This window comes from Boleophthalmus pectinirostris, unplaced genomic scaffold, assembly GCF_026225935.1.
Source record: "Boleophthalmus pectinirostris isolate CB_2022bp ecotype Guang Dong unplaced genomic scaffold, ASM2622593v1 HiC_scaffold_7, whole genome shotgun sequence".
NCBI lineage: Eukaryota > Metazoa > Chordata > Actinopteri > Gobiiformes > Gobiidae > Boleophthalmus > Boleophthalmus pectinirostris.
Window position 1 is genome coordinate 42607786 of NW_026571473.1, and position 15588 is coordinate 42623373.

Genomic DNA, 15588 nt, shown 5'->3' on the forward strand with positions numbered 1-15588 from the left:
TCAAATCATGTTAACTAGACTTCTCTTGTTTATTGGTTTAGTCCTGGTTAGGGCCTGGTTTAGTCCTAGTTTAATTCTGGGGTCTTCCTGATTAAGAGCCAGTTGGTAATGTCTAGATCTAGTTTAATTCCGGTTCAATAGTCCTACTGGATTGACAATTCTCGAGGGCAAAGTTTGCCTTTTGCATTTCATTTTTCAAACAATCCAATAGGCCTAGCAGTTTTGTTAAATCACTATTGAAACAGATCTGGTGTTTGGGATTTTTTGTGACACCAACGGCCCTCGGAAAAATCTGGCCCTCAAGAAAATGTAGTTAGGGTGATCAGATGTCCCAGTTTTGAGCCCTGTGTCCCCTGTCCTAGTGGATTTATCTAAAACTATTGATTTGTCCCAGTTTTATACAAGTCATGTCCCTGGTGTTTTTGACCAACGTGATCCCTGCCAACAGTAAAGAGAGGCTTATATTGTCATTTGTTTAGGTAAACTACAGAAAAGCTGCTTTAAACAAAACCAAAACAGAAAGTAAATGTGACTATAATGACACACATGTTATTTATGAATGGGCCAGGTGCAAAACAATTTTCCTTAATTATGCCCCCCTTTTTACAATTTAATTATTACCAAAAACTCCAAACCGGTAGGGTGACCAGATTTTTAAAATTCTAAACTGGAACACTTGGGATGGTTGATATAAATAAAACTGTGAAAAGAGCACGTAACATTGTGCATTCTCACGTCAGCCATAATCAGAAGAGCTTCTGTCACTGTATTTTTTATTTTTTTTGCTTTATGGTCATTTGCAAACACGGTTTCTGTATTTTGACTGAAGAAATTACAATGTTTGCTCCTATTTACTGTTGGCAGGGATCAGATTAGTCAAAAATTGTGATTGTCCTGTTTTAGTCCTGGTTTAGAGTTGAGGTAGTCTTGGTTTAGCCCTGTTTGTCCTGGTTTAGATCAAATTGGTCAAAAATAGGGACATCTGAGACATTTCTTATATAAAACTGGGACAAATCACTGGTTTTGTATAAATCTGACGGGGCAGGGGACACAGGGCTCAAAACTGGGACTGTCCTGGATAAATAGGGACGTCTGGTCACCAGTGTTGGGAGTAACGCGTCATAAAAGTAACAAATTACTGTAATGTGTTGCTTTTTGCTGTAACGCAGTAATGTGGTGTTACAGGGGGAAAAAATTAATATTTTACTCGGTACAAATGTCAGTAACGCACGTTACAATGCATTTTTAACCTGGATTGAAGTGGTGGGTTTTTCGTTTTTCTTCATACAAATTCGCTAAAATCACCGTGATATCAGCAGCAGTGAAACGCCGGAGACGCACTCGCGTAGACTGTGAGGTGACTGCGGGCAAAAGGACCGACGGAGAACTCCACGCACTACGGGGACAACCGCATCTGATGCCCGATTGTGCTTTGCAGACGCCCTGTCTGCAAAAGCGCTTCCAAGTTCTAGTCCAAGATTAGTCCTGGTTTGGTCCTGGATTAGTTTTGATTTAAAGTTAGTTTTCCTGGTTCAGTTCTGGTTTAGTCCTGTTTTAGTCCTGATTCAGTCCTGGATTCCAGTCCTGGATTCCAGGACTGAATCAGTCTTTAGTCCTGGGTTAGTTTTCCTGGTTCAGTTCTGGTTTAGTCATCATCCTCATAGTCTTCATCCTCTGCTCTGTCCAACCCTCTTTAATTCACTTCCCTCTTTTCTTCCTTTTTAAATGACACAATCACAAATGCAAACTATAAAAACTTGCAGAATCATAGTTTTTATTTCTGTTTCTGTCGTGTTGAGCTCACTGTGGCAGCAGCAGAGGCACAGGCTGAACTCTGGGTGGAGACTGTGCAGTGGAAATAAGTGAAGCACAAAACACCAGAGCCTCTTAAAGCAGCTCTTAAAACGACAGACGCAGGAAGCAGCAAAACCACAACCACACAACAAATGAAACTCAGAACACACTGAGACCTGCGTGAAGCTGCCCCCATCAAACACACACCTGCACAAAAACTATGTCCATCGTTTGTGCTTCATTTGTGCTGCAGAAAGTTTTGTTTGTACAGTTATGGTTCTTAAGATATTAGCAGTTTTATTTTTGGCTGATGATGTCATCCAGCCTTTTCAAAATGTTAAACAGCTTCCAAACAGGCAGAAAATTATACGAAACATTTGTATTTCGTTTGTGCTGTGACAATTTTCATTTGCACGAGTATATTTCTAAAATTATTCAGTATTATTTTTGAGGAAATTATATGACGTAGTTTCAGCTCAGTAAAAACTCTGCGAAATTTTGCTCAAGTCGCTGCCGTCAACTGACGCGAAAAATAAGAACGAATTATTATAAATATAATAATTATTGAATAATAATTTTAGAACTATAACTGGTTTCTCATAAGTGGGATACTGCCTTATTCAGGACTGAAACTGGGATACTGTGTGCACATGCACCATGACAAAACCAGGACACTCAAAAAACCCGATCATAACCAGGATACAGATGTGCATGTAAACACACTCATTGAGAGAAAATCTAATTGCTCTGAGGCCTCGGCCATTAGTGGCACTGAGGCACTGAATTGGTTGGGGGCCCCTCCAGGTTTGGGGGCCCTAAGCGGCCGACTACTGTTACCTAATGTCAGCGCTGCCTCTGATTCCAGAGCTGAAATGATCCAAATGATTCTAGTGAAGGTGTGTGGAGTTTTAAAACACAGTGGAGCACTTCCTGTATTACCACATGACATCACAAAGTGAAATAGAGTGTTTTCAGTTTGAGAGAAGAACTCAGCCTAAATCTGCAGGGTTTGTGTGTTAAAGAAGTAAGTCTTTATTTATAAAGAGCTTTTCACAGACAAATGTCACAAAGATGCTTTACAGATTCATTATTCTTTCTTTCTCTTCAGACCAGGTGATGTAAACTACTATTGTAGCCACAGCTGCCCTGGGGCAGACTGACTCCGACCACCACCATCACTCACACACACACCACTTTCACACTAGGCAATGTGGGTGAAGTGTCTTGCCTAAGGACACAGTGACAGTTTTTGTGACTGGCGCCTCCCTGTGGCTCCTGATTTTCCCAGTGTCTCCATCCAAGTCCAGACCAGACCCGGACCTGCTGAGCTTCTGAGATCTGACAGGATCAGGTTTTGACAAGTCGATATGGCCACAAACATTTGTGAATGAAATAAAACACAACTCCAGGTCTGTTTGTGACGAGGAAACGACATTAGATCAGAAAATACAGTAACATGGTCCCTTTAAATTAAATCTTGAAAAACTGTAAAGTGAAGAGAAAATATTGTTATTGTGATCAGACATTCCTATTTACAGCCCCAGTTTTGAGCCCTGTGTCCCCTGTCCCAGCAGATTTATCTAAAACCAGGTAAAAAGCAGCAGAGGTAAAGTACAGAAAAGCTGCTTCTTAAAAATCACCAAAACACAAAGAAAATGTGACAATATTCACTCACATGTTAATCATGAATAAGACAAGTGCAGAAGTGACGAGATTCTCAGAACTACAGGGTAAGACACAATCAGGTTTGGACAAATGTTCAATAACTGACCCTGATACAGTCCTGGGTCAGTCCTGGTTCAGTCCTGGGTCAATCCTGGATTAGTTCTGGGTTTAGACTTGGTTTGGTCTTGGTTTATTTTGGTCTGAAGTCTGATCTTTGTACAAAGTGAGAAATAATTGATCTATAGTGCAGTGAATGGTCTCTATGGAGATGCCTCCCCAAGCAGAAAAGTTGCATAGTCCACCTTTAAAATACACTTTTTTATGAAAGTCTAAATCAGTCTAAAGTCCATCGTGAAGTCGTGAAGCTGCTTGGATGAGAAACGAAACATGTTCACACTAAAAACAACCTGAGAGTCGAACTCAACACCAAATCAACTGTAGTATTTATTTATTTATTTTTTGTCTTTTTATTTTTTAATTTTTGTTATGTGCCGGACTGTCTTATTTATAAAATGTGCTGTACAAACTTTGATTGTGAACAAACCAAAAAAATAAAAAATACCGTGAGGGACCATGGACAGAACCAGAATTAAACCCGAACTAAAACTGGACTATGATAAAAACAAACAAAAAAACATTGGTATATGACAGTTTCCATTCAGAGTTTCTCCTCCTCATCATCTCTTGACTGCGGACATGGTGACATATCTCCCTCTGTGATCGGGGGGACGTAGACTCTTCCGCTCTTAGGCCTCATGAAACCGTGCAGTGCGCTGTAATACTGCCTTCTGCAGGACGAGAACAGCATGTTAATAATGATTGTTCACAACCTCGGCATCTATATTTGTTTTTTTTATCACTTTAAATAAAATGTCTTCATTTGTTATGACTTTAAAACTGCCATCTGTAATTAGCCAACCTAAGAAAACATTAAACTCAGAGAGAAAAGCTGCTCTGCCCCAGATTTTACTTTCCATCTGCTGTCCTCGGGCAGGTACAAAATGCTAGTGTTGTAGTCAAGAGCGCAATAATCGAGACCAAGACCTGTCCGAGACCACAGGGTCCCAAGACCAGGACAAGACCAAGACCTCTGAGGGTTGAGACCGAAACAAGAATGAGACTTTTAAAGCTCGATACTGAGCCAAGACTGAGACCACAGCCCATCGAGACCAAATGACACATTTATGTGTATTTTGTATTACAGTTACTTTGGCACATACATATATATCAATGTTTTTATAAATCTATCTCCATTTTATCACTCGTCGAGTGTCAGACCTCAAGACTGAGACAAGAGAGAGTCCAAGCACCGTCAAGGCTGAGACAAAACCAACAGTTTCATGGACATTTTTTTTTTTTTCAAGGGCCTGCAGAACAGATTGTGAAGGCCTCAGACAGACTTCTTTGACTTTGACTCTGCCTGGCAACAGATGATGTCAGAAATGTGATTGGTCAAATGTTTTAATATGAAAATCCATGTCTGGAAGCAGCGCAAGCATCGGAAAAGTTACGAAAGGAAGAAGACAGACCATTTGGAATTATTTAATAATAATATAATTAACATCAGTCTGTGATTCAGATTTTTTTTTTTTTTACGCCAACGGACCTTGCAGGCCCCGATGACCCACCACTGCCTTCTACTTTTTGTTCAGTAGAGATTTTCAATTTCACGTCTTAAATTATCCAAATGATTGTAGTGAAGGTGTTTGGAGTTTAAAGTGTGAGAGCGTTTTCTCTTTGAGAGAAGGATCAGCCTAAATATTCATTCACACATGTCAAACACAACTCCTATATTTTTGATGAGGAAACAACATTATAACATTGAACATCAGAAAATGGCGACATATCTGTATTTTAACTTACCCTTTTGTGTCACAGGGGACGTAGACGGAGGAGATCTCCTGCCAGTCCTCATTTGAGGGCGTCTGAACAGAGTCTGGTTCGGTGTTGGTGAAGAAGCTTGTGACGCTGCATTTGGCCAGTTTCTCGGCGTGTTCGACTGAGTACAAGTTGAAGGCAGTGTCCTCCTTCTGGGCGTAGAGCTTCCAGAACTTCAGCTCAAGGTAACTGACCGGAGAACAGCACCGAGCCACACAGCTGAAGGCCAAGTAGAAAAGGATCATGGTCGCAATCAGCAGCCAACCCGCAATCTGAGGAGAGAGAGGACAGGTGCAGAGACAGAGGAGCAGACAGGTGCAGAGACAGAGGAGCAGACAGGTGCAGAGACAGAGGAGCAGACAGGTGCAGAGACAGAGGAGCAGACAGGTGCAGAGACAGAGGAGCAGACAGGAGGTTAAGATATTTAGTATGTCATTCTTTTCATGTGACTCGTCCTACAGCCAGTGCTGAGGAGACAAAGAGGAGTCGGACAGGAGCAGTGAGCGTAAAACACATTACTTGTTTTACTCCAAGTTCCTCACTTCATTATTGTCTACTATACACTGCCACAGCTGCCCTGGGGCAGACTGCCAGAAGCAAGGCTGCGAATCCACCACCACCAACACTAGACACTAAATACTGTTTTGGACCAACAAAAAGTAATTAGTTGGATAAACATTACACTCACACTTCATGGACTTGTCACAAAGAACCAAAAGCAGTTTTCTCAAGCCTGGACAAAACAAAATCATCACCACAAACCTGTGACTCTGCTCTGAGCTTGAGGAGCACCTCGTCTCTCTCGTCTTTAGGCACTTTTCCATCTATTCCACAAGGGAATGTGTGTAGCTCCTTTAAACAGTCTGCCTCCATCTCAGTCCTTTTGCACAAATGATCGTTAAACATTGTCATGTTGGTCCCTGTCATGGCGCACTGGATGTAAACCCCATTCAGAAGAGCCACTGCAATCCAGGTGCTCGGAGCCAGGAAAACAAACGTCGAAATCTGAAAGATCACATTTGCAAGAGACTTCACTCTACTGCAGCTGCCACACACTTTCTCCTCTCTTCGACACAAACCCGTCACCAATTTCCATGTTTTCTTGGACAAAATAAAACCAAGAGTGATCAACGCCAAAGCAGGAACAAGCAAAAACACAACGCCATACAAGAAGTTGAGTTGGTCGCAGGGGCATTGGAAAACCACTTTTGAGAAAATCTGTTCACTCCCTGCAGTGAGTAACGAGATCAGGCCCAAGCCGAGGCTGGTCTGCTCCTTGGCGGTGTTGAGGATGGTTTTAATCTTGTCCATTTTGCTGCAGATGTGAGACAAAAGCTACAGTCGGTTCTGTAGTGGCTTAAGCTGTGGCTGTGTCTTCCTCTTTTGAGTTGAAACCCTCGCCTCCCCTTCCCTAAAATGTGGGCACAAACACTTTTGGCTTCGTCAGCCAGGGGAACCACAGTGTTGCCTAAACAAAAACTCAAGTACACTTCAAAATGTCACTGTTGGGGACTTCCGGTTATGGCCGCAAACTAGACAGACGTGTGCGCCCCTGCTCTGATATTTTCTGAGCAAAATCCTGTTGCAAATTGCATTTTAATACAAGTGTGCACAGATAGTTATCTTTGATAAGGAGAGAATGCCAACGAACGCTAAGATGACCAGAGAAAAGGGGAAAACTGTAACACAGTCGAAGCTATCTGACTTCGGGAAATCTGTAGAGCTAAAACCTAGCAAAGAAGCAACTAGCCCGGTAGAAGATGAAGCTAACGCTAGCAATGAGGCTAGCGCTGCACCCGAAACCCACAGCAACGCTCCAGCGGCAGCTGACAGTGAACTCAAACTCGTTAGGGACGAAATCCTGAAGGCGGTGTGGGATTTAAAGTAAGAGTTTAACGGTAAACTGAATGGCATTCTAAAGGCATCAGAGGAAACGAAAAAACAACTAAGTGACTGCACCAATAGGATCGGAGAAGCGGAGGTGCGCGTCTCTGCGGTTGAGGATGAGTGTGGCGCTCTCAAGGGCAGGGTGGAAAAGTTGGAAAAGAGGAACCGGGTCCTGGAGGATAAGTTAATTGACATGGAAACCAGATCGCGGTTGAATAACGTACGACTCGTGGGACTGCCAGAGGGAGCGGAGGGCCCGGACTCATGCTCGTTTCTTGAGAGCTGGATACCAGATGCGCTGGATATGACACCGCTGCGATCGCCCTTGATACTGGAGAGAGCGCACCGCATTGGGCCAAAGAGAAGTACAGGAGATCCACCAAGACCTCTAATCATGAAGTTCCTGAACTATAAACAGAAAGTCGCCGTGATGAATGCCGCAAGAACGAAGGGGGACATCCTCTACAAGAATATCAGCGTGCGGCTCTACAACGATTTGGCAACGGAGGTGCACAAACAGAGGAGGCAGTATGATTCGATGCGTCAACAACTGCGACGACTGGGACTGAGGCATGGATTCAGACCGCCTGCCAAACTGCTGGTAACATACAGAGAACGAACGCTCACATTTGACAACGTATCACAAGTGCAGGAGTTCATACACAGCGTTGAAGGGGAGAATTCTGATCAGTAAGGTTAGGAGGCATTGCAATGCGCAGTGTCTGTTATTTCATTAACATCCTATTCTGTCTTTAAAGTTAAAAAGTTAAAGCTGTGCACATCATGTTTATTGTCCCTGCTGGAATTTTGTTTGGCATTTTTATATTAGTGCACAATAATCTAATCCATTATTAATAATAAAAAAACAAAAAAAAAAACCAAATAAATAATAATAATTAAAAAAAAAAAGCAGGGGAGCTTTTGAAGTTAGCGATTTTTTTTTTTTTTCTCTTTTCTTTCTTTTTCCACCAACTGTGCCAGAACAGTTAAGGGGATTGATCTAGATTTTGGATCTATCCCTAAAGGTTAGAGGAAGCTACATAAATAAAGGGAATAACCACTTAATGTGGGGATGGGATTGTTTTTTTTTTTTTTTTTTTGTTTCTAAAGTTCAGAGTGTTCAGTGTGTGTTTAGTTCAGTGGTCAACCATTTTAGACAAACAGCCATCAGAATTTTGTTTTTTGCTTTGAAATGTCCCAAAAAGTGAAACTTAATTTCATATCCTGGAATTGCAGAGGTTTGCAGAAAATAAAAAAAATTAAACAAGTGATGAACAAGTTAAAAGATTCTGGTGCAAAAATAATATTTTTACAAGAGACCCACACTATTAAAGAGGACCATGTCAAAATTAGTAGGAGATGGAAGGGCACTGTTTATGCAGCATCTTTTAATTCGCAGGCAAGGGGAGTTATGACCCTTATTCATAACTCAGTTCCTTTTCAAGTGTCAAATGTAATTGAAGATAAATTAGGAAGATATTTAATTGTTCAGGGCTCACTACTTAAAACCAGTTTAAATCTGGTGAATGTATATGGTCCAAATGTGGACGATCAAATTTTTTTACAGATTTCTTTCTTACTCTTTCCACCCTCCCAGGCCTTTATATAATTGCAGGGGACTGGAATTGCACTCTAGATCCAACTAAGGACCGATCTACTGGTGTTGACAATACCCACAATAAAAGCAGGACAACTATTAAACATTTTATAAGCGAACTAAATTTAATTGATATCTGGAGGCATTTAAAACCCAATGGCATTGCCTACTCATGTTATTCTGCTACATACCAAACCTTTTCTCGCATCGATTATTTTTTAATTTCATCTTTATTAATATCAAAAATTGAAGATTGCTTTTATGATAGTATACTGTTGTCAGATCACGGACCATGTGGCATTATTTACACAGAGGATGCGTTAATCAATGATCCACCTAGATGGAGTTTAAATCAAAAATGGCTATTAGATAACAATTTTCTTGAATATATCGGGAAGGTAATAGATGACTATTTTAAGGATAACACAACTGAAACAAGTGCGGCAATAAAATGGGAGGCATTTAAGGCTGTATTGAGAGGACATATAATTAGCTATACCTCATCTAAATCTAGAGATTTTCATAAAAAGAGATTGCTCCTTGAGGCTAAAATAAAAACTCTCCAGAACCAGGTAATCAATAACAACAATGCTAATGCTGAAAGAGACTTGCTGACACTAAAAGCAGAGTATAACAAACTTTCAGCCGATAGAGCAGCTTCCGATATCATCAGACTCAATCAGACCTTTTATGAACAGGGGGAGAAAACTGGATCACTGTTGGCATGGCAAATTAAACAATTAGAAACAAGAAAAGCAATAACTTCGATTATAAAAAGTAATGGTGTTACAATAACCAATCCTGCAGAAATAAACAAAGAATTCAGAGACTATTATGAAAAATTATATGACTCTGGAAAAGACTGTGATAATCAAAATACTTTTTTAGATACACTGGAAATCCCTCAAATTCCAAACGACTTAACAGAAAGGCTTGAAGCTGGTTTAGATGAGAAGGAAATTGATAGGGCTATTGATAATATGAAGGCAGGTAAAACACCAGGTCCCGATGGACTTCCAATAGACCTCTATAAAAAATTCAAATCCAAATTTCTTAAACCTCTTTTGGACATGTTCTTAGAAGCATTTCAGTGTGGATATCTACCAAAGTCACTTACGGCAGCCATAGTAACATTATTACCCAAACCTGGCAGGCCAAGCAACTGCTGTGAAAATTTAAGACCAATAAGCCTTTTGAATGCTGATTTAAAAATTTTATGTAAAATCCTGGCAAAACGACTCCAAGAAACATTACCTTTTGTAATACACAGGGACCAAAATGGGTTTATTTTAGGGCGACAGGGGTTTCATAATGTTAGGAGGGTTCTCAACATTATTCATGGTTTAGATAATACTACAGATAAGGCCCTCTTGTCTTTAGATGCCGAAAAGGCTTTTGACAGGGTTGAGTGGCCCTATCTTTTCAATGTTTTACAACGATTTGGATATGGAAATAATTTTCTAAAATGGATACGATTGCTCTACTTAAATTCTACCGCAGAGGTGGTGACAAATAAAAATATCTCACAGCCGATTGCTATAAAGAGAGGATGTAGACAGGGTTGTCCATTGTCACCTCTCCTGTTTACTTTGGCAATAGAACCTTTAGCAATTGCCATAAGAAAATGTGCAGATATAGCTGGGATAAAGATTTGCCATGTTGAACACAAAATTGCACTGTATGCAGATGATGTTATCCTTTTCATTTCAAACATGAGTAGAACAATTCCGGTTCTCTTAAATTTGATAGGGAACTTTGGTAAGATTTCTGGATACACTATTAATAATACCAAGTCCTCAATTCTATTACTTGATGAAAAGGAAGCTAGTAATCCTGACCCACAGACTCGTTCCTTTAGAGTGGTGGATCACTTTACATATTTAGGCATAGAAATCAGACGCAAATTGAATTCTGTGGTCAGGGTTAACTATGAATCTTTGATGAATGATATAACAGAGTCTGTTGATAGGTGGATATTATTACCTTTGTCCTTAATTGGAAGAATTAATGTTATTAAAATGAATATGCTCCCCAAAATGTTGTATTTGTTTCAGAATGTGCCATTGCCCCCGCCCAATGATTTTTTTGCAAAGATAAAAAAACAATTTATTGCATTTATTTGGAAAAATGATAAAGCTCGAATTCGGTTGTCCTTAATGCATTTGCCATATAACCAGGGAGGTTTAAAGTGTCCAAATATAATTTGGTATTATTGGGCTACACAATTAAGATCAATCAAATTTTATTTTGAAACTAATAATGCCCCCCAGTGGAAAGAAATGGAATCAGGTGGTCTAGATCTACCATTACCATATTATCTTTACTCAGATAAGATTTCCAACCTGATAAAAAAAACTACAAATCCAATTGTTAAACATATGATAAAAATCTGGTTTATGGTGCGCAATTATGTTAAGGAGACTAGTAACTTGTCTTTGTACACCCCAATTTGGGGAAACCAGTGCTTCATCCCTGGGAGGGCAGATATGGTCTTTCAAGATTGGGCATCAAAGGGATTAAAGTCAGTACAGGATTTATTTATGCCAAATTCAGAATCATTAATGTCTTTTGAGGATATGATATGCAAGTTCAAAATTGATAGAAAATACTTTTTTAAATTCCTTCAACTAAGGAGTTTTATTAGAACCAATCAATGTAATCAATTAACTAGACCGAAAAAAAACTTCATTGGAAACAATCATCTCTAAAAATAGTCAGAGTAAGGGCGCCATATCAGAGCTGTATGACTTCTTACTGTCTAATTCAAGTGAAAACTCTGACTCTAAACTCAGGGCATGGAATGAGGATCTCAAATCAAATTTGTCAAAAGAGGATTGGGAATCAGCATGTAGCAAAGCTCACAAACAGTTAATTAATACTCGATTTAGGCTTCTGCAATATAAGTGGCTTATGAGAACATATGTAACCCCAGTCAAACTGAACCGTTATAACCGTAACATACCAGATATTTGTAGTAAGTGCGCTGTTGCTAAAGGAACTCTTTTCCACTGCATGTGGGAATGCCCTGAAATAGGACTCTTTTGGGAGGAGGTTAGAGAAGCGGTGGAGATGATTATTTCAAAGAATATTCCAACAAATCCTGTTATGTTTATTTTAGGTATATATCCCAAAAAGCATAAGTTTACTAAAATGAACAGATTATGATTAATATGTGTTTTCTACAAGCAAAAAGAACAATTGCAATGTTTTGGAAAAAAAACCTTGTAGGCCCAGGTTGGTGCACTGGGAAAAGATCACATGCATTAGGAAAGGAAAGTTGAAATTGTTTGACGAGTTGTGGGGTCCTCTTAAAAGTTTTGTAGGGAATCTTAATTTGACGGAGGGTGCTGAAGGTGATTGATATTATTCTGTAAACCTTTTGTTTTTATTTATTTCTATTATATTTTTTAATGTATGTATATATGTATACATCTCACATTTTTGCGGTGTGTATATGTGTATATATGTTTTTATTTACTGATATTTGGGTTGGGGGGGAAAAAAATGTATGGATGGCTATAACTTAATTTTCTAACTGTTAGGTTGATCTGTAATTGTTTTTTTTTTTTTTGCTTTTATGTTCATGATTGTGTGGTTGTGCTTTATAATGTATAAAACTAAATAAAAACATTGTTTAAAAAAAAAAAAAAAAAAATGTCACTGTTCAGATGTAGTGTCCACTAACTACTTGCTTGCCACGAAACAGTGAAATATTAAGCATCTTGTGTATTTTTGTTGCTAAAAATACTTTCCTTAAAACATGTTTTCTTGCTGTGAGCAGGCCCGCCTCTTCACAGATCAGACTTGTAACTTAATCGGGTTGCACCACCTGCTTGAGTTGGCAAAAACAAGAACAGAAAAAACTCCCTGGAGACAACTGGCAGACCCTCCACTATTTAAAAATACAAAAAAATGTTCTGAAATGTGATTCTTGTAGTAGTTTGTCACTTCATATTTCAGTATTTTTGTCTGGAACTGTTTAAAATATGAACTTTGAGCAGAAACTTATTATTAAAACATAAATCAAATCACAATTTTTCATTTCAGTTTATTTATTTCGGTCACAGGTATATTTTGACATTAATTCATATTTAACATATACAGACCGAAAAGGTGCAGGCTGAAGCTTAAGCTTATTATGCCTATCCTTTATTCCTTTGTCAGAGCTTCATCTTGATCAGTTCATCTTCATAAATACAGCAGGAAGAAACAAAGCTAACCAGTAACAGAACAACAAAGTTCTACAGCACAAACTAAGTCTCATATTTCATGTATCTGTCCAGAGTTAAACATTTAAACTTCTTTATGAAGTGAAAGAAAGTGGTGCACAATTTTGGTTTTCTGTACAGTTGTTCCAGAGCTCCACCCCTTTAACAGATATACAAAATTTCATAATGTTTGTTCTAATTTTCTTTTTAATAAACACGGTCGTGCCTCTGAGCTCATATTGGCTCTTTCGGATTTTGAACATGTTCTGTAACGATTTCGACAGGAGATTGTTGTTTACTTTGAACATGATTTTAAGAGTGTAAAGGTCGACTAAATTGTAAAATTTCAGCGTTTGAAGGTTTATAAATAATGCATTGGTTGGTTCGTTATAAGTTGATAATGTGATTGCTCTTATTGCCTTTTTTTGTAGGGTAAAGATTGGCTTTGTATTCGTCTTATATGTATTGCCCCAAATCTCAATACCGTAGGTTATGTAGGGCATTACCAGCGAGTTATATATAATAAAAAGACTGTTTTTATCTAGGGTATATCTATATTTATATATATAATTGCGATCACTTTGGATAGTTTGTTCCTAATTGTATTTACGTGTGATTTCCAGTTTAAATTATGATCTATGGTTATTCCTAAAAATTTAATTTGAAAGACTCTTTCTAGTGGTGTATTATTGAGCATAATTTGTACATGATTTTGTACTTTCGCTTTGCAAATACCATAAATTTAGTTTTTTCTATGTTTTAGCGATAATTTATTAATATCAAACCAAACTTTAATTTTCTGCAGCTCCCTCTCCACCATTTGAAAAAGCTGCCTTTGGTCTTCACCTGAGCAGTAGAGGTGGTATCATCTGCGAAGAGCACATAATTGAACATTTTTGATGCCAAACATAAATCATTTATATACATAATAAATAGTTTTGGCCCAAGCGTCGAGCCCTGTGGAATTCCACAATTTACTTTCAACAATACAGATTTTTCATTATTTATTTCAACATACTGGTATCGGTTTTGTAGACAGCTTTGTAGCCAGGCATGCACAGGTCCTCGCAGTCCATATCTTTCTAATTTTTGCAATAATATATTATGATCGAGGGTATCAAAAGCCTTCTTAAGGTCAATAAAGATACCCACACTGTATTTCTTTGAATCAATTGCTGTAGATAAATTTTCTACCAATTCCATAACAGCCATTGAGGTGGAACGATTTTTCCTGAATCCATATTGATGGTCACTTAGGAGCTCATATTTTTCTATGAATTTATCTAATCGATGAACAAATATTTTTTCTATTATTTTTGAGAATTGAGAGAGTATTGAAATTGGTCTATAGTTTGAAAATATATTTTTTCCCCCATTTTTGTATACTGGAAACACTCTTGCTATTTTCATTTTATCTGGAAATTTGCCCATTTTAAATGACTGATTACATATATGTGTCAGTGGATCTGCTATGAGCTCTATTGTTTCTTGATTAGGTTCATGTCTAGGCCAGCTGCATCTTTGGATGTTTTTGGTTTGAATTGTTTTACTATTTTAACTATCTCATTTTCATTTGTAGGATTCATATAGAAGGAGTTTGGATTTCTACAGACTGTGTTACATGGAAGAGAGTTCCTGTGCATTTCTATAGATTTTGCCAAGTTATTACCCACATTAACAAAATACTGATTGACCCCATCTACAATCTCTTTTATAGTTTCAAGTCTGGTATTATTATGTGTAAAGTGGTTTGGATATCATGTTTTTTGTCTCTTATTTCCATAATACTGTTTATCACTTTCCATGTTCCTTTATATATTTCCCTTTGCTCTTGAAGTAATTTGTGAAAGTAGTTCTTTTACAACTTCTCAGGATGCTTATCAATTTATTTTTATACTTTTATATTTAATTTCAGAGTTCTTTGTTCTGAGTTGGATAAATCTTTTATATAGTACATTTTTTTTCTTGCATGCATTTTCTAGTCCTTTCGTTATCCAAGGCTTTCGAACACAGTTTTGATTTTCATTAACTTTTTGCAATGGCAGTTTTTTTTCATATAGTTTGATATATTTACACAAGAAGGTTTCATAGGCATCATTGGGATCAGTCTGATTGTACACATCATTCCAGCTAAGTTTGTTTAAGTCCTCCTTAAAATTATTTAAAGACTGGGGTGTTAATCGTCTTATGAATTTGTATGATTTTGATTTGTAATAAATTGGGTCATTCCACGCCATTTCATCAAATTTCCAGAAAATCTCACGCATCATGTTTTTTAAAAATTTTGAAAAAAATTACCAGCTGGTCCCTTACTATCATGACTATCTATTATGAAGCTCCTTCTATTTAAAAATTGAAGGAGCTTCATAAAACACATATGTTGGTACCAAATGAACACTGTTGGCAAGTTACTTTGAAACTGTAATGCATTATTTATTACTTGTTATTGTCATTTCAAAGTAATTCGTTACATTACAATATTACTGCATTTAAATGTAAGGCTTACTTTACTATTGCATTACTTTAAGTTACTCTCACCAAAATAACTTTTGCGCTGTA

At 38.0% G+C, this 15588-nt stretch overlaps 2 protein-coding genes across 2 annotated transcripts in view; one reads left to right on the top strand and one right to left on the bottom strand.

The window, feature by feature from the left end:
* LOC129412093 (interferon-induced very large GTPase 1-like) overlaps window positions 1-15588 on the top strand; it is a 218737-nt gene that overhangs the window by 116389 nt on the left and 86760 nt on the right.
* On the bottom strand, window positions 2803-6704 carry LOC129412098 (calcium homeostasis modulator protein 6-like). Its single transcript, XM_055165103.1, has 3 exons — window positions 6100-6704; window positions 5323-5609; window positions 2803-4247 (listed from the first exon to the last, which is right to left on the bottom strand). Exons 1-3 carry the CDS (start codon window positions 6646-6648, stop codon window positions 4118-4120), a joined length of 966 nt encoding a protein of 321 aa, XP_055021078.1. The 5' UTR covers window positions 6649-6704; the 3' UTR covers window positions 2803-4117.